This window comes from Diabrotica virgifera, chromosome 5, assembly GCF_917563875.1.
Source record: "Diabrotica virgifera virgifera chromosome 5, PGI_DIABVI_V3a".
Classification (NCBI taxonomy): Eukaryota; Metazoa; Arthropoda; class Insecta; order Coleoptera; family Chrysomelidae; genus Diabrotica; species Diabrotica virgifera.
The window spans coordinates 143,163,957-143,183,875 of record NC_065447.1 but is presented as its reverse complement, the minus strand read 5'-3'; the positions used below and the strand labels follow the sequence as shown (position 1 = coordinate 143,183,875).

Below are 19,919 nucleotides of genomic sequence, written 5' to 3'. Positions count from 1 at the left end.
TAGAAGTGTGTAATCAAGTTTTATTGACAATTTTTATACATTTTGCATTAAAATAAATGACGAACGACGATTGATTTCTTTATTGGAAAAATGTCCTCATCCGTATGATTGATGTAGATCATAGTACATGTACTTATATGGTAACTAGATACAATAATAATATAAATATTTGAATGATATGCTTTTTATCTTTATGCTACAAACCTTTGCGATTGCACACATATTGTGTAAATTAGTTCCAAGATTATAAAAAACGAAAATATTATGAAAGCTCGTCATCAAATAAATCCATATTTTTAGAGTTCACAGACATGTTCTTTTAATAAAATTAGAAAAAGATCGTTCCACAAAATTTATTTTGAGAAGAAAAATAATTAATAGCACAAGTGACAGTGACACAAAACAGCTGTTTACCATTTAATTGTGAATCTGCTGATGCTTTCAGTTTCCGTTCTCGTTCCCGTTCCCGGTCAATTGTGCAGCCGCCTTTATTGTCTATTCGACGAGAATATCCGAAAAACGCGACACTTATAATGTCTTTTAGAAAGAGTTGGCATTAGCCAGAAATGTTTTTTAACAATATAATAGAATTAGATAGAAACTTGAATTGACTGTTTTTAGGCCAGAAAAGTTCGGTCGATGGATCAAATGTGGCTCTAAGGGCCAAATTCGGCTCTTAGAAACAAAATCCGGTCTCGGAGGAACAAAATGGAGGGACGCCGGTGTTCAACATTCCTCCATGGAGAGTTTGGAGTAGTTCCAATGTCTCTTTCCAGCGTTTTGCACTTGCAGTAAGTTCAATGTGTCGCTAAGCCTTCGATAGCTAAGTGGAGAACTTTTAATGAACCGTAAGATGCTGTAATTCTGGCCTGTTGAATTGTGTATGTAAATAAAACACTTTTATTTTGCTATGACTGTAATGAAGTTGAAAAAGGGCAAGAAATAGAATTTTACATGTGAACAATTGAGTTACAACTATCCGTGAAAGACGCCACCACACATAATTTTACACTTCATGTACCGGCTTTTTGCTAATTGCCGCGTGAAGAATACTCTTCGAAAAAGCGTAATGAAAAAGTGCGTTCTTAAGAAGTGTCGATAGTTGACTGACTGTTGCACCCTTGCATCCCGTTAACAAACTTTCCGTTGGGTGCTTTGGGTAAAAGAAGGCGGAGATTAACATTCTTGGAAGATTTCTCCAGGCACTGCGTGATGGAATTATTTATGGTTGTTACAGAGGCGGCGCGGAAATTTGTTGTTGGTGAAATAGAATTTATTTTGGGTGGAGAATACAGTTCTCCAACAGACACCTTAAGGAAAATTCGCGTGCCAAATATACAGTGGGTGATCATATTATTAGAGCCACCTGTAAAATTCAATGTTTAGAGGAAGGGTATATAATTGAGCTGTATCATATATTAATGCATTTGTTTCCATTTGGCTGTCTTGTTACACTTTATGAAAGTGCAATAAATAGTCTGACAACAGATGCCATTGTTTGTCAGTGCTGCCCAGCCTAGCTTGCAACTGGTGTGCCTATTATTTTGAATTCCTGGTGTTTAGAGTTATAATAAACTTTGTGATTTTCCATTGCTCTCTAGTGATATTCTGACAGTCATATACTATATTTTGTGTATTTAGTAAAAATTGCGCGTTCGTTACACTAGTGGTACCAGAACATCATGGGAAATCCAAAGACATCTCACCAAGGAAAATAGCAGAAATAAAAACTTTAATATTCAATACTAATCAATCCAACAGAAACATAGCATCCAATTCTAAAGTTTCAAAGGCAATGTGGACTGTATAAAGAAAAAACTTACATACCATTATTAAACAAAAGTAAAATTTTCTGAGGTGGCTCTAATAATATGATCACCCACCGTAAAATTAATATACAGTGTGGTTAAAAAGTTGTAAGTCATATTTATTTTTGTACTGCAAGCTCTCGCAATTCACATAATTTCAGAATTTAAATTCAAAATTTTACCAGAAAACAAATTTTACCATTAAATTTAGTCTTCATCCGCTTTTTAAGTGCAGAATCGTTTTTTAAATAATTTAATGTACATACGTTGTTTTTGGATCGGATGATTTTTCCAATATTTTTTAATCCGTACCTGGATTTTTTATAATTATAAATAAATTAATTGATTGGACACTTTAAAACATATTTGCCTGATACATATTTGAAGATGACGTGCCTTAGACGATAGGAATGGCGTATTCGTGTTCAGCAACTCCAAAAAGCCATGAGTAATCCATTTGTATCAATTTAATGCCAAAAACTCCCGAAACTCGAGAAGATTAATAACCTTAGGCACCAGGTGCTCCGTGGGTCGGATCTGATGGCGTATTACCGTTCAGCAACCCAAAAAGCCATGAGTAATTCGTTTTTATCAACTTAATACCGAAAACCCCCGAAACTCCAGAAGATGACGTGCCGTAGGCACAATGTGAATCGTGGATCGGATTTGATAGTGTATGCATGTTCAGTAACTCCAAAAACCTAAGAGTAATCCATTTGATTCCTGCGAAACTCCAGAAGATTACCTGTCTTAGGCACCAGGTGCTCCTGTGTCTGTGCTGATCACGTATTCGTGTTCAGCAACCCCAAAAACCTATAACTAATCCGTTTGCATTAATGTAGTACAGAAGACCCTCGAAACTCCAGGAGCCCCTTTCATTGACCTTGGAAACCGGGTGCTCCGGGAGTCGGTTGTGGTGGCATGTTCGTGTTTAGCTACCTCAAAAAACCCTCTAGTAATTCATTTGTGTCAATTAAATGCCAAAAACCATCGAAACTCTAGAAGATGACGTCCCTTGCAGTGACCCTGGCTACCACGTGCTCTTGAGGTCAATTCTGATGGCATATTCGTGTTTAGCGATTACAAAAACCCATGAGTAATCTGTTTATATCAATTTAATGCCGAAAACCCTCGAAACTCTAGAATATGACGTCCGTTGAAAGTCAAGGTCAAAGTAAAGGTCGCCATTGGATAGCCAGGAAAAAATCCCAGACTACTAATACTTTTCTTTGATCCAAAATTCTACATGTTGCCAGATAACCAGTAACTCAGGGAATTGGAATACCCAGTAAATCTTATAATTTTCAGAGTTTGTGCCTCTATATCTTGAAAATCTTCCATACGATCAAGTTGTGCCCATGAGAACTTTTCATCACAATGCTTCAAAAAGTATTTTCCCAAAGTATGAACTAAATCCAATGGGACCTAATTTCTATAAGGTATTTTTCACGAATGTATACAAATTAATAAACATGAGAAGAAACTTTGTAACGAAAGTCAAAGTTTAAAAATTTAAGAATGTGGATTTATAATTGAATAAAACTTGACTGTCTTACCTTTCATAATATTGGTCTCTTCTATGTCACGCAGTTCTTCATACTCAGCGTACTCTTTCCTGAATTTAGTAGTCAGCAAAGCTTTTTGCTTAAGCAAATATCTTTCATAAATATAAATCCATTGAAAATACAATTTCCATCTATCATCAGCAGACATCCAATGAGGATTTTGCAAATTAATGAAATCTGGTGGACCTAAATTCTGTACCCGAGCTTCTCTTAATCGAAACTAAAAATAAAACAGTTGTGTACATACTATACTATACACACTATAGTTTTGTTTTGAGGTTATGACAATGGATATGAATTTTTAACTAAGATGGTACGTAATGTTAGTACACCTTCTTGGACAAATTGCGGATGGAAAAGCTTATTAACATGATTTTTCAATGCTGTTATTAAATTATACTTCATTTTGGTCGGAGGGTAATAGCTTAGCAAGGGTAATAGCTTAGCAAGGGTGATGGCTTCGGTACCATTTAGTTTTGAAAATATTGTTGTCACATCTCTTGAAAAATCGTGTTAATAGGTTTTCCCCTCCGCTATTTTGGAAGATCTACTAACATTACGTAACATCTTAGTTGAAAATTCATATCCATTAAAATTGGTAAATAACTTCTTATTTAACATTCGTTCTTTGCATATTTCGAATACAGGTAACTCCTTATCTGTTGTTCAACCCAATAATATCATCATCATCATGGTGCTACAGCCCTTAGAGGGCCTCGACCTTCTCAAGCGTTCTACGCCATTCTGTTCTGTCCCTTGCCTGCACTTTCCAACTGCCGACTCCGATCTTCTCGGCATCTTGTGTTACCCCGTCCATCCACCTCAACTTTGGTCTACCCCGTCTTCTCATTCCCACGGGTTGCGCTGTTAGAATCTTTTTTATCATGTTCGATTCAGGGGCCCGGGCTACATGTCCTGCCCACTTCAGGCGGTTTCGCTTAATTATAGTGATAATATCTTTTCCGCCAAACGTTTGCTTGTAGATATTCTGCAGTTCAAAGTTATATCTACGCCTCCATATTCCGTTCTCACAAACCGCTCCGAATATCTTGCGTAGTACCTTTCTTTCAAAAATTGATAGAGCGGATTCATCTGTTTTAGTTAGCGTCCATGCCTCTGAACCATATGTGAGAACGGGGACTATCAATGTTCTATACAGCCTTATACGAGTTTTTTGAGACAGACGTTTGTTAGATAAGTACTTTGATAGACCATGATAACACCTGTTTGCAATTATTATTCGCCTTTTTATTTCCTCAGATGTGTCATTATTGGGGTTAACCGATGTCCCTAGATATATGAACTCTTTCACCGCTTCGAAGTTTTGGTCATTGATGATTAGATCTGCAACCCAATAATAATAACACCGTAAATAATCCCATAACAAATCTTTATTACTCTTTTCCATTTATACCCAATCTTACTCCAAATTTAGGGATTTTCAACGAATTTAAAAGAGAAATGATAGCAACTAAAAATATAAAAACTCTGTATTTATTATACACTAAAACTAAACAAAAATGTAACACACTTGAAAAATGCAATGTTATATATTCGATATCTTGTACAAACTAAGATTTAGTTTATATTTGTGAAACTAGTAGAAATCTATCTGACCGCTTCATATCTCACAAAAGTGATTGTAGAATTCTCAAACTATCATGTGCCCTAGCGGAACATGTTATTCAAAATAAAAACATGAATTTTCATGATCCCAAAAATATTATACAGAAAAAAAAACAGACGTAAACGCACTTTTCTTGAGATAGTGGTCATCTCTATGTGGTAGTCACGGATACAAAAAATGCTCGTGCAAAATCAAATCTGGTTTAAAAAAAGTGCCACGGTAATTTAGGCAGCTAATATTTTATGTCACGGAAGTTCATCATGTTTGAATAAATTGTAGGTATGTTTTATAATGTATTATTTTCTAACACACTATTCAATATTAACAAGGGAAACTAGTTAAACTCGACATTAACGAGTTAATGTCAATATATCAGAATTTAGTACATATGTAGGGTGGAACGGGCTAGATAGTAGCACTCTTCTAAGATCTCGGTAGAAGACAGGCTGCTACAAGGAGTGGCGTCCTTGCCCTACGCTAGCTACTGGCTTTCTCCTCTATTTCAAGCCCCAGGAGATGTTAGGTCCCTAATCTCTCCTCCCATACACCCTCAATTTCCACTACCTAAATATCCTACTCTTACTCACCGAATGATTGCCGGTATAAGCAATCCCCCACTTACTGACCAACGGCTTTGGGCGGATTAGTTGGAAAGTAGTAGGGCACCGTTTTGTCCTGGGGTTGAGAAATCAGCCTCGAAGGTGGAGGAATCCAAAGCATGGTCAACGGCATACGGATGTAGAAGGCAAGGGGAAACCACTACATTAAAGATCCCTATGGTACAACCATCATGGTTTTAGTAACCAACAACGGCGTTACTGATCATAGCACTCGGAAGGAAGCCAAGATCCGGCAGGGGAGGAAAAGACAAGGCCTCGCAGGTCGTTAATCAGCGAATTCTTTGTCAGAAGAACGGACTCCAAAGAATAAGGCTGTCAAACATTAGAATTTGAACCTGGAATGTTCAGAGTATGTTCAGAGGAATCACGATAGTCCTAGGTGATCTCAAAGCAAAGATTGGAAAGGGGCAAAGTAAAAAGTGTGTAGGAGATTGTGGTCTGGGAAATCGTAACAAGAGAGGGGACCGTCTATTACAATTTTGCCAAGACTTGATTATTACAAACACATTTTTCAAGCTACCAAACAGACGACTCTGTACATGGAGATCGCCCGCAGATACATCAGAGAAAGTAATTGGGGACCAGATAGACTACATTATGATAAATGAAAGATACCGTATTGCTGTTAAAGCCGTGAAAGCATATCCCGGACCAGGCGTGGCGTCAGACCACAACTCACTTATCGCCAGGATTACACTTACACTTAAAAACTCCTACAATAGACACACGCAACTTTAAACAACAAAACGTAAAAGAATGCCTATAACACGAACTGCATATGAACTGTAGCAAACTGAACATAGAAACCAATGATATTGACGGGCACTAGGATCGACTAAAACATTGTCTACGAAGAAATAGCATACGCATTAAAAACAATGAAAAATGGAAAAAGCCCTGGATCTGACATGCTTCCTATCGATTTCATAAAAATTATAGATGAGCAGCGCACTGCTGTTCCAGTGATACTCTTGAACCAAATTTATAGCTCAGGCGTATTACCCAAAGAATGGTTAACGTCGATCTTTGTTTGTCTCCCCAAAAAGAAAAACGCAAGAGAATACGCCGATTACCGCACCATTAGCTTGATGTCCCATGTGCTAAAGATGCCACTGAAAGTCATGCATAACCGAATATTAATGATACACGATTTGGGTTTCGCAAAGGCCTAGGGACGCGTGAAGTTCTTTTCTCATTTAATATCCTAATATGTCTGCTTTATTGGCTATAATAAAGCTTTCGATAAAGTACGACATGAACAATAATTAATGAAGGTCCTGAAATTAAAGAAGATAGACTACAATGACCTCAGGATCATATCTAATTTATACTATAAGCAGCGAGCAAAAGTACGTGTTAACGAACAGCTGTCAGAGGAAATTGAAATTAGACGTGGGGTGAGACAGGGATGAGTATTGTCGCCAGTTCTCTTTAACGCCTACTCGGAAGAGATCCTAAAAAGCTCTTTATGGTGAAACAGCCGGAATAAAGGTGAACGGAGTTCCCGTTAACAGCATTAGATATGCTGATGACACTGTCGTCTTAGCCGAAAATATTAGCGTTAATAAATAAATTAAAATAAAAACTAAAAATAATTGATAAAAACTGTAGTAAATTAAAAATAGCTGTACAGCGTTATTCACTATATTTTGACCCCCCTGTAAACTGCTTTATTTACAGAATTAGAAAAAAATTTAAAATACAAAAGTTATTCGATTTTTAAATTATGATTTTTTGACATATATATCGTACTAGTGACGTCATCCATTTGGGCGTGATGACGTATCGACTATTTTTTAAATGAGAATAGGGGTCGAGTGCTAGCTCATTTGAAAGGTTATTCAATTCCCTATTCAGCAATATAAACATTAACATGATTAATTATACAGGGTGTCCAAAAATTTTTTTTAATTAAATTAATTGACACAAAAAGAAGAATGTATGTAATTTATTTAATTCAAAATACATTCTGCTGCTGTCAGAAAACAGAAATAAATGTTTATTGAACAAATAAACATTACATTTCACTTAAATTCAATGTTCAAGCTGCTATCCATCTGCCTCTTGGCAGTTTGAACATTGAATTTAAGCCAAAATCAATGTTTATTTGTGCAATAAACTTTTATTTATGTTTCTTAACAGCAGTAAAATGTATTTTAAATTAAATAAATTACATACATTCTTTTTTTTGTGTCAATTAATTTATTTCAAAAAACATTTTTTTGGACACCCAGCATAATTAATCATATTAATGTTTATATTACTGAATAAGGAATTAAATACCCTTTCAAATGAGCTAGCACTCGACCCCTATTCCCATTTAAAAAAATAGTCGATTACGTCATTACGCCCAAATGGATGACACCACTAGTACGATATATATGTCAAAACATCATAATTTAAAAATCGAGTAACTTTTGTATTTTACATTTTTTCTAATTCTGCAAAGCAGTTTACAGGGGGATCAAAATATAGTGAATAACCCTGTACATAAATTAAAGATTTACAATAAAATATAATATCATACCTTTAAATACTCCAATAGGTTCTCTAGTGTATATAGTTTCATATCATATTCGGCTTGCCGCATTTCTTTTTCATATTCATCAAGACCATCTGCTGCCATTAAATTCTGGATTTCACTACTGATCATCCTCATTTGTTTGGACAGACTTTTTATACTGAAGTACTCTTGTAAAGGTTCTACTTCTAAGTTTTTAAAAATGTCGTCTACAAGTTCATCGGCTTCCCTGTCATTATTTTCATTTTCTTCGTTTTGTAGAGGAATATCTTCAACGTCATTTATGATCTAAAATTAGTAAACAAACAAATAAAGTGTGTTTGGTATCGGGAGAAAAAAATACACTGTGCCATTGTAACTGGTTACCTCAGAATTTACCACAAACGAGGTTTGAAAACTGTAACCGATTGTAAATCAAACAACAAAAATCCGAGTTAGAATCATAGAAAGGCGTATGTACCGGGGGTCCCAATAAGAATGTCTCTCGGCCATATCTCAGGAACCGTTTATAGTACAGCTTTGAGAAAAAAATATTTATAATAAAAGTTGCCTCGGGAAAAGCCTGGAAATTATTTTCATGATTGTAGGTCCACCGCTAGAGGGCGTAATTGAATATCAAAAATTAAAAAATCAAAATTTTACAAAATTTACCTAATGAAAGGGCACTGGAAATCCAATCATCGTATTCTTAATAAAATTCTGCGCATATTTGATTTCACAAGTTTAAATCTACCTTTGCAAATAAGATGTGGGGGTGAGTGGGAACCTTCTTATGAAAAAATAGCTGTAAGTCCGGTTTTGCTAAATCGAATTTTTTAACAACATAATACCGAAAACCGCATGTCTATACCTTTTTTCTATCTCGAGATATCTTAAGAAATGTGTAAATTTTAAACATGACTGTTACTGTCACCGGTAAACGAGGTTAAGGAAAAGTAGTGTGCTATGGAAAAAACAAATAAACATTTTCCAGATGTAAACGTATATAATTAATTAAACAACAATAAGACAAACAACACTATAAAATATAACAAAGAAATAAAAGCAACTAGGTACTTACTTAGTCTTAGTGACTGCCTAAATGTTCAAATTGTTGCCCATCATTTTCGATGAAAGCATTTACTCTTTCAAGAGTAGATTGAGTAGCAACAGATTTAACTGTTTTAGACATTTATTATTTATGGGGACGGATTAAAGACCTTGTTTTTGCCGCTAGGCCCACTACGCGAGAGAACATGATCTAGAATCTAGAAAATACGAAACGCCATTCAAAGCATTGCGAAATTGAAAGAGTAAATGCTTGCATCGAAAATGATGGACAACAATTTGAACATTTAGGTCGTCACTAAGTAAGTAGTTGCTTTTATTTCTTTGTTAAATTTTATAGTGTTGTTTGTCTTATTCTTGTTTTAATTATGTATATACGGTTACATCTGCAAAATGTTTATTTGTTTTTTCCATAGCACACTACTTTTCCTATGTTAAGGGTAACCTCGTTTACCGATGACAGTAACAGTTATGTTTAAAATTTACACATTTCTTAAGATATCTCGAGATAGAAAAAAGGTATCGACATGCGGTTTTCGGTATTATGTTGCTAATTTGGTCTAATTTTGTAATACAGGATTAAAAATGCATACTTGTATTTAATATTTTTCAAATAAAACTAGATTTCTGAAAATAATTAAATAACTCCTTGCTTGCATATTACTTATTTGGCTATTTCGAAAATAAGACACTTACATTGACGAAAAAGAGCTTTTTTCAACAAGATAAAGTATGCAAAATTCGATTTAGCAGAACCGGACTTACAGCCATTTTTTCATAAGAAGGTTCCCACTCACCCCCACCTCTTATTTGCAAAGGTAGACCTAAACTTGTGAAATCAAATATGCGCAGAATTTTATGAAGAATACGATGAATGGATTTACAGTGCCCTTTCATTAGGTAAATTTGGTAAAATTTTGATTTTTCAATTTTTGATATTCAATTACGCCCTCTAGCGGTGGACCTACAATTATGAAAATAATTTCCAGGCTTTCCCGAGGCAACTTTTGTAATAAATATTTTTTCTCAAAGCTGTACTATAAACGGTTCCTGAGATATGGCCAAGAGCCATTCTTATTGGGACACCCGGTACATCGATGCAGAAAGCAACATGAAACGACTCTAAGTGAAATGCTGTTAAGAATCGAGTATTTAAAAATCTTAACATGGATCAAATCTTTTTGGGGCTCTTTTTGGCGGCTAAGTAAATTAAATAAAGTAGACCTGGATCCAGCGTACCAAAAAAAAGTTGATTAATAGCAAGCTGAAAATTTGTTAATAGCTTAACGGTGTCTAGTCGGACAAATTTTGATGTATGGGAACACTGAAACAGGGGAAGTTTTAATTGTGGAACAGTTTAAAAATTTGGAACGTCAGACTACGAAAACGTTCCGTGTATTTTGTCGGACAGAACTTCCAATTGATTTGTTACTCTTTCATTAAACTCGGACAGGAGTCGTGTTGGTTAGTAATATCAGTCTGATTTTTCATGAGTTTAATGAAAGGGTAAAAAATCAATTGGATGTTCTGTCCGACAAAATACTTGGGACGTTTTTGTAATCTGACGTTCCAAATTTTTAAAATATTTTTAAACTGCTCCACAATTAAAACTTCCCCTGTTCCAGTGTTCCCGTACATCAAAGTTTGTCCAACTAGACACCGTTAAGCTGTTAACAAATTTTCAGCTTGCTATTAATCAACTTTTTATTGGTACGAGGGATCCAGGCCTAAGGGTGATAAAAACCTTTCCCCTCGGAATTATACCGGGAGGTGAATTGGTAAACGGGCCATACGAAACTCAATGTAAAATTCTACAGTCTTGAATTGCTGCTTCCCTAATTATTTTACATCAAAAGTCATGAGAAACTATTTTTGTAGATATTAAAATCTGTATTGAAACCAACTGTTAAAATTGTTCTACGAATTAAATATACTCCAATATTTTGCAAAAAATGTAATACATTTTTCAGAGTTTCACACCAAAGTTAGGCCACACACAGTACAATAATGTGTAAATATAACGGTTGCGTTCGGTCACAATGAAGTTATTATATTAACCATAATAATATTTGAACTGCCAAATTTTTTTCAACATTTATTTTTCAAAAAACAAAAAGTTGTTTACATATCCTCACCTGAGGAGGAATTATTAATAATAAAGATGTTTTATTCAGTCAATAGTGTGCGCACTGTCAGTTAAATAGTAACGTGTGGCCTAACTTTTACACACATACCTACTGTGGCAAATGTATTATATTTTTCAAAATTTTGGAATGTGTTTTAATCGTAGAACAATTTTAACTTTTGTTTTTAATACAGATTTCAATCCTCTACAAAGTGCTTATCATGACTTTTGATGTAAAATAATTATGGAAGTAGGAATTCAACAGTTTAGAATTTTACATTGAGTTTCCTATGGCCCGTTTTACAATTCACCATCCGGTATATTATTTTTTACGTGAAATCATTCCTGAGTACCATAGAAATACTGTCCTAAAATTTTATTACGAAATTCGAAACAGAAACTAGGTTATAGCCGTATTTATAACGGTACGTAACTGAACTAAAAGTCGTTCGTATACAACAAGGCGGGCGACGCCTAACCTGTGCAGCTGCAACTCAACAGTTACAAGAAAAAAATAAATATGACCATTTTATTCGATAAAATTAGAATAATACTTAAAACACGTTTTTCCTGAAATCACATTTTTCACAACTAGGAGGCGTTTTTTTTCAAAATCTACTACACCAATCTCAGTAAACCAATATTTTTTATACTTTATATATGATATATGCGACTAGGTACTCTAAAAAGTTAAAAAAACATCCCCACCCTTTTATTAGATGGGTAAATTCACTACCAAAATAGTAGCTTTTTCGAATTTTTTAAAGAATCGTGTATAAAGGATATAAAAATACATATAAAAGTTACCTTTTTAAAAGTTTATTTATTAGTTTTAAGTCTCACGAATTGAATCACGTTGGAATTTAAAAAATTGTTACGGAAAGGCAGAAAAGTGTCTCCCAAATTAAAATGCATCGTTTGCAAGACGCCCTCTGCAGTGAAAAAAAACAACTAAAAGTACCGAAAGAAATATTTTTTGTATATCTCTGTATTGTTAAAAAATATTATCATCAAAAACAGCTTATGTTTCATTTCGGTTCAGGGGTCGTATTTTCGAATTCAATCGAATTTGTTCGCATACGAGTTAACTCGAATGAAAAATTTCGTATACGAATCTGAATCTGTATTTTTGAACGTCCTTCGAAATTGGCCTCAACCTTCATCTGAAGAGTCACAGTGTTGCCATACTTATTTTATTAATTTCTTGTATAATTTCAATCAATGGTATAATCACGTTATTAAAAAAATATCTAAAATATTAGCTGGAATCGAATCTTAAGCTTGCATAATATTAGTAATATCGGTTTGAAAAGTACACTATTTTGTTTATTATTATTTTTGTATCCAGTATTTACACTGATATTTTAGTACAGTCGGAAAAATGAAAGAATACCCATGAACGATCACATCAATCACTTATTTTGTATTTGTTGTCTTTTTCTATAAATAACAAAACGTTTGTTATAGAAAAAGACAGCAAATACAAAATAAGTGATTGATGTGATCGTTCATGGGTATTCTCTCATTTTTCCGACTGTAGTTTTTTGGTGTTTCAAAGCGATTTTTTAAATGCACGTTTATATAATGTGATAGTATGAAAAAATTGAGAATTTACACTGATATTTTACTATTTACTTTTCAAAACTGAGGTGTTTCAAAACTATTTTTAAATAACTTTATATAATTGGATAGTATCAAAAAATTGAGGATATGGCAACGGTGTCATATGTCAACGGTAGAGCTTAGATCCAATGCTAGAATACGTACATAAATTTAGGTTAGTTTATATATTCAATGAATGCACTATCGGACAGTATGTCGTTTCCTTCTATTAAAAAATATTTTAAACCACCCATTGAAAAGAAAGTTCAATGTAAAAATATTGTATACAACAACGATTAAAACCATCAATAACAACTGAAATGACCTTGAAATGACAACAACAAAACAATTCGTATACGAGCATCCAAATTCGAATGGTTCATACCATAGCCACCTTTACTTAACAAGCCATGAAGTTGAAACTTGGCAACATCTATTGGTAGACCGATTAATTCTGACAGTTCTCATTTGTTTTTAAATAATTTTCACTGTATTTACAGAGAAACTGAAATATTTTACAATATTTCGTGCTCCAAATTATAAAGAACATTAAAAGGTATGTTATTAAGATGATTTTAGTTCAATATAATATATTTTTATATAAACTTGCGTGCATATAGAAATCCGTCCACTTAAAAATTTTGTCATTTTTAATGTCTCATATTTCCTAAACCTGTTGGCAGATTTAAGTGATTTTTATAATATGTTAGAACCTAATTCTTTAACAATACCGCTGTAATAATATTGTTGGTAAACAGTTAAATTTTTATGGTGTACCGGGCATTTAAAAAATACTGAAATTAAAACCCAACTATAGACTCCGGTTTTCCTAACATTCTGTTTTTTTGATTAACCCATTAATGGCCAAGCATTGAAATAATTAGGTTTTTCGCAATTCAAGTTTATATACTTTATAAATACATATAGGTATAAGAACAATATTTTACTTAAAATTATAAACAATAATAATTGCAATATTATACAAAAAAATAATGTTTCGTTAACGAAACTTTGGCATAATATAGGTAGTAAATTGAAAGTTATACGTTTTATAGTATGTAAATGAAATTTCTTAGTTTTATCAATTAAAAACTAAAGATATTGCTACAATAAATAATTATATAAAATAAAATGATTACTTGTCAGTATGATAGTATGGTGGTAGCGTCATTATGGCATCTCATTTTTTATGGAAAGCACTAAAACAGTCAGCGTTCAAGTGAACCTTGCATTTTCCGCACATATAGTTTTGCATCAGTTTTGCACAACCTGCACCGCCGTCTACGTCCCTCCCCTTCACGAACGATATTATGACCAATCTGGTCATATTGAATATCAGAAGACAAACTTCCTTTAGAAGGACGACCCCATGCGTTTGTGGATGGCGTTGGCTCTGGGTCTAATTCGGAGTCACCTTCTTCAGCAGATGTTTTTACTGTAAATCTTTTTTCGTTCAGTATAAGTGACAAAACCAACGAAGAACGGAATTGCAATTGGACTCGTGAGTTATTCGCAAGGTTGTAAATCCTCCATGAACTTACAACTGTGCAATCTACAAGGTTCATAAACAAGCGCCACCACCACTTTTTTCTTCTTACTCAGATCCTGTAACTTGATACCAAATTATCTAGGAGACTTTGACCCTTTATAACTACCTTCGTCCCCCACGCAGCGTTCCGCCACTGAAGATTTTACTTTGTTATGTCACGATCTACCTATTCCCAAATTTTGGTGCCCTATATCGATCACGAACGTCACAAAAAAACACTCCTTATAATTTTTATATTCACTCCTGCCCCCAACTCTTTGTCTCCCACGCAGCGTTCCACCCTTGGAGATTTTTTTTAGTTACGTCATGACCTACTTATTCCCAAATTTTGGTGCACAATCTCTATCATAAACGTCACAAAAAAATCCTTATAATTTTTATATTTACCCCTGCCCCACCCCTTTGTCCCCCACGCAGCGTTCTGCCCCTAGATATTTTACTTATATACGTCATGACTTATTCCCAAAGTTTGGTGCACTATCTCGATCATGAGCGTCACAAAGTAAAACAATAAAAACGGCGAATAGTTTGTCCATATTACTTATCACGAGCAAAATCCGCTTCCAGCTTTTGGACTATTAGTAGATTATCCTATATGGATCATAAATTCACGGATCCTGCCAAAGTTTCATAAACGAAACATTATCTTTAAAGCGTTATAAAATTTTATGAGTAGTCATATTTCAAATTATGTTTGGATAATATTATTCTACAATATATAATTGTACAAGGAATGCTGGTTTGGTCGAATTTTAAATATCTTGTTATTTATTATGCGAGCTCAAACGGCACCGACAAATACTAGTAAATTTGGAGTGTTTTGTTTATTTTTTCAAAATTTAAGCAGTAGGAAATTTAGACCATTAAGATAACAAACACGTCAACAAACTATCTATATAAGAGACCGATACATAAAATATAATAATCATCATATTATGAAAATCATAGAAAAAAATAATTAAAGAAATGTTTCGTTTTCGATACTTTGGCCATTAATGGGTTAATTTGCTTATGTTTAACAACTAGATTTGTTCTTTATCAATTCAGGGTATTTCTAAATAAGTGCGACCAACTTTAAGGGGAAAGGAACAAAATGAAAAATTTTGACGCCTGTATTTTAAAGGTAATCATTTTTTTCGAATTCTGAGAAAACTAATAAGTATTTTTGAAAAATTTAAAAGCAGAATAAAAGATTACTTTATTACCGAGGGCCAAAAGTCCCTTATAATGAATAAAAAGTTTTTTAATGACATATTTGAAACTAAAAATCACACTAAATTTTCTTAGTTTTTCACCCCTGTAACTTATTAAAATAAACATAGAAGTTTTCAGGGACTTTGGGTCCTTGGTCCTAACGTAATCTTTCACTCTGCGTTTAAATTTTTGAAAAATACTTATTAGTTTTCTTAGGATTCGACAAAAATGAATCCCGTTTATATTCTTGTTATTGTTTTTTTTTTTGTATAATAAACGTTACATACAAGGAATTACTTTTAATATTATTTTGTACAAACTTCCAATTGATAATATTTTCTTGTTCGACTCAAAAAATACTATACATTTTACCAGAATTTGTACTTTAAAATCGTAGTTTCGAAAACGGTAGTCCGAAAGTCAGACTACGGACGTCATCAATTGCGACGTTGCCTTTTTCTCTACATGGCTTGTAAAGTAAAGGTGGCTATGTTCATACCCATTCGAGCCATCGTATACGAAAACATTCGTACACGAAGTATTCGAAAATACAAGAAACTGGATTTCGAGCGAAATTCCTCTAATTTCGTATGCGAAATATACTCGAATGAATTCGAAAATAGGACCCCCGAGGTAATCCACCATCCCCATACGTACGTTTCTGTCTCTCCAGACGTCTTCAGTGGAGCTACATGAACACCTCTAAATCGAAACGAAACCAAGCTGCCTATTTAAGCATAATTATAAAAAGAACTCGCGTATCGGAAGCTTTCGTTTCGATTCAGTTGTGTTACATGTAGCCCCACTGAAGAGGTCTGGAGAGACCGAAACGAACGAATGGGGCGATGGATAATCTCTTAACGGAATTGAAATATAAGCTGCCTTTAGTTTTTCATTTTACTCATTTTGAGTAAACGGAATCAACTTTCATTGGCATTTTTCCTAGGTCATCATCATCATCATTCTCTTTGCCTTATCCCTAAGCGGGGTCGGCTTCCCTAATTGCATTTCTCCACACAATTCTATCTTGGGTCATATTAATGTTAATCCCCTTTACCAACATGTCCTGCATTATCGTCTCCCCCAGGTCTTCTTTGGTCTTCCTCTCCTACTCCTTCCAGGAATCTGCACTTCAGCTATTCTTCGTATTGGGTGATTAACGTCTCACCGTTGAACATGACCAAACCATCTTAACATATGCTCTCTCATTTTGGCATCAATTGGCCACACCTAGACTTCCCCTAATATACTCATGTCTAATTTTATCCTTCTTTGTCACTCCACTCATCCATCTAAGCATTCTCATTTCCGCCACATGCATTCGTTGTTCCTCTTTCTTTTTCACTGCCCAATATTCGGTTCCGTACATCATAGCCGGTCTTATGGCTGTTTTATAGAATTTTCCCTTCAGCTTCATTGGAATTTTTCTGCCACACAACACACCACTCGCTTCTTCCACTTCATCCATCCAGCCCTAATTCTACTGCATGCATCTCCATCTATTTCTCCATTACTCTGTAATACCGATCCTAGGTGCTTAAAACTATTGCTTTTCACAATCATTTCACCATCCAAAGATACCATTTTATTTGTAGTAGCTCCATCTTTAAATGAACATTCCAAATATTCTGTTTTGGCCCTACTAAGTTTTAAACCTTTTTCCTCCAGAGCTTGTCTCCACTGTTCCAGTTTTTGTTCTAAGTCTCTTTCACTATTTTCTACTAACACGACATCATCAGCATACATTAAGCACCATAGATAGTTACCCTGTAGTTTCGCTGTTATCTGGTCCAAAACTAATGAGAATAAATACGGACTAAGCACAGAGCCTTGGTGCAATCCTACTTTCACATGAAATTTATCAGTCTCTCCCACACCTGTCCTAACACTAGTCGTTACTCCCTCATACATATCCCTCACAATCTTTACATATTCACCAGGGACTCCTTTCTTATTGAGTGCCCACCACAGAATCTCTCGAGGAACTCTATCATATGGTTTCTCAAGATCAATGAATACCATAATGAGCGTTTGTTTATTTACTCCTGTATTTTTCCATCAACTGCCTTATAATGAAAATTGCATCTGTTGTTGATCTACCCTGCATAAACCCAAATTGATTCTCGGATATTTCGGTCTCTTCACGTATCCGTCTATCAATTACTCTTTCCTATATTTTCATGGGGTGGCTAAGCAGTTTTATAGCCCTGTAGTTTGTACATTGTTGTATATCTCCCTTGTTTTTGTAAACAGGTATCAGTATACTGCTTCTCCATTTGTCCAACTTCCATAATTCTATTAAATAGACCTGCTAGCCACCTTGTTCCTGTCTCTCCCAATGCTCTCCATACTTCCCCAGGAATATCATCTGGTCCTACCGCTTTTCCTTTCTTTATTTTTTGAAGCGCTTGAGCCACTTCCTCCTTGGTTATTTTGGTGACCATTGCTGCTACTGTCTCCGTTGACTCTACAGGCTGTCTGTCAAATTCTTTATTTAATAAGCTGTCAAAGTACTTTCTCCATCTCTTTTTGACATCCCTTTCGTGAACTAGTACTTTATTATTTTCATCTCGGATACATCTAACATGATTAAAATCTTTTGCTTTCTTTGCTCTCTGTTTGGCTATTTTATATATCTTCGTTTCGCCTTCCCTGGTATCAAGTTGATCGTATAGGTTTGAATACGCTTCTGCTTTGGATTTTGCTACTGCTACTTTCGCTTCCTTTTTCGCCACCATATAGTTTTGAAGATCTGTGTCGGATCTGGTTTCTTGCCACTTTTTAAATAATTTTCTCTTCTCTTTTATTTTTCCTTTTACTTCGTTTGACCACCACCAAGTCTCTTTATCCTCAAACTTTTTTCCTGACGTTTTCCCAAGTATTTCAATAGCAGTCTCTCTAATACTACTGGCCATTTTTCTCCAAATTGTATTAGGGCTTCCTTTCATGTTCCAACATATTTTTTCTACTATTTTTCTCCTGAATAGACCTTCTTTCTCATCTTTCAGCAGCCACCACTTGATTTTTTGTGGTCCTCTCCGATATTTTTGTTTAGTTTCGCTTTTTTACTTCGATGTCCAGAACAAGCAGCTTATGTTGTTGGCTTACTGTCTCACTAACTATTACCTTGCAGTCCTTGCATTCACGTATGTCTTCTTTCCTTATCATGAAGTAGTCTATTTGGGATTGATGTTGTCCACTTTTGTAGGTAATAAGTTGAGTTTCTCTCTTTTTAAAGAATGTGTTGGCATTTTTCCTAGGTGAATAGACGAAATGTGACTGCATATTATAAAGTCCCTTTCGTATACTTTATTCGTCGTCTCCTTATCTTATAAATTGTACGGCAGAGATTAAGGATGTTACCAGAATGTGGTTCCACGAGAATTTTCAGATTTATTGTTACATCTGAGACTTCTCATTTTTTTAACAGATGTCGCTGCAGCATCCGATACGCGAATTATTTTTATAATTCTTGCTAAAATAGGCAGCTTGCTTTCGTTTCGATTCAGAGGTGATCATCTAGCTCCACTAGTAACGTTACAAACGTCCCATCTTTGATATTTTATTTTTAAATAATTATTTTACTTTATTTTCTTTAATATTTCATTAGTAAACATTTTCTTCTATTTGTTTTACCTGTTTTCTTCGTTACAAACTCGTTGGCGCCCTATTTTATTATCTTCTATTTACTATATCTCTTTTCATCTAAAATCTAAATCATCATGCTGAACGCACCCCGTATATTCTTACTCTGTAAGTATCTGTCTCAATACGGAACATGCCTGCCACCTCCTATGTCCCACTGTCATGACCTTGACACTTCATCGCTTGCTGACGTTAAGTGGAAAGGGAAGAATTATTTCTTAAAAAGGCATGTAATGTGAAAAATAAATCATTTTTATTCCAAATCAAATCTTCTCTTGGGGTGATTTTTTTATTCTTATCATATTAATTACAATCATTATATTCTATGCATACCTAGTTTCTTATAACACCTTTTTCTAATATTTTTTATATCTAAACTCACCTCCAATGTCAGAACATGTGTTCTGATATTTTAGTTTTAAATATATCTTTTTAATTTACATATATGCACGTTTAGTAATTTAAATTTTAACTATTCTTCTCATCTTATTTCCATTTATTTTATTCTTGTCATCTGCTACTCTTTGGATTAAATAATGGCAGACTGGCACACTTTGGTTATTAACTTCTTGATTGTTGATATGTGTTTTACTCTTCTAGTTTTTGGGAACAAATC

General features: G+C 34.4%; 1 protein-coding gene across 2 annotated transcripts in view; it reads right to left on the bottom strand.

Annotated features, from left to right (window-relative positions):
* Positions 1 to 19,919, bottom strand: part of LOC114339972 (NFX1-type zinc finger-containing protein 1-like) — a 380,271-nt gene that overhangs the window by 185,159 nt on the left and 175,193 nt on the right. For both annotated transcript variants that reach the window (XM_050650389.1, XM_050650390.1), the window contains 2 exons: positions 8,148 to 8,429; positions 3,365 to 3,593 (listed from right to left, as the gene is read on the bottom strand). In XM_050650389.1, the coding sequence (XP_050506346.1) occupies positions 3,365 to 3,593; positions 8,148 to 8,429 (511 nt within the window). The remainder of the gene's footprint in view (positions 1 to 3,364; positions 3,594 to 8,147; positions 8,430 to 19,919) is intronic.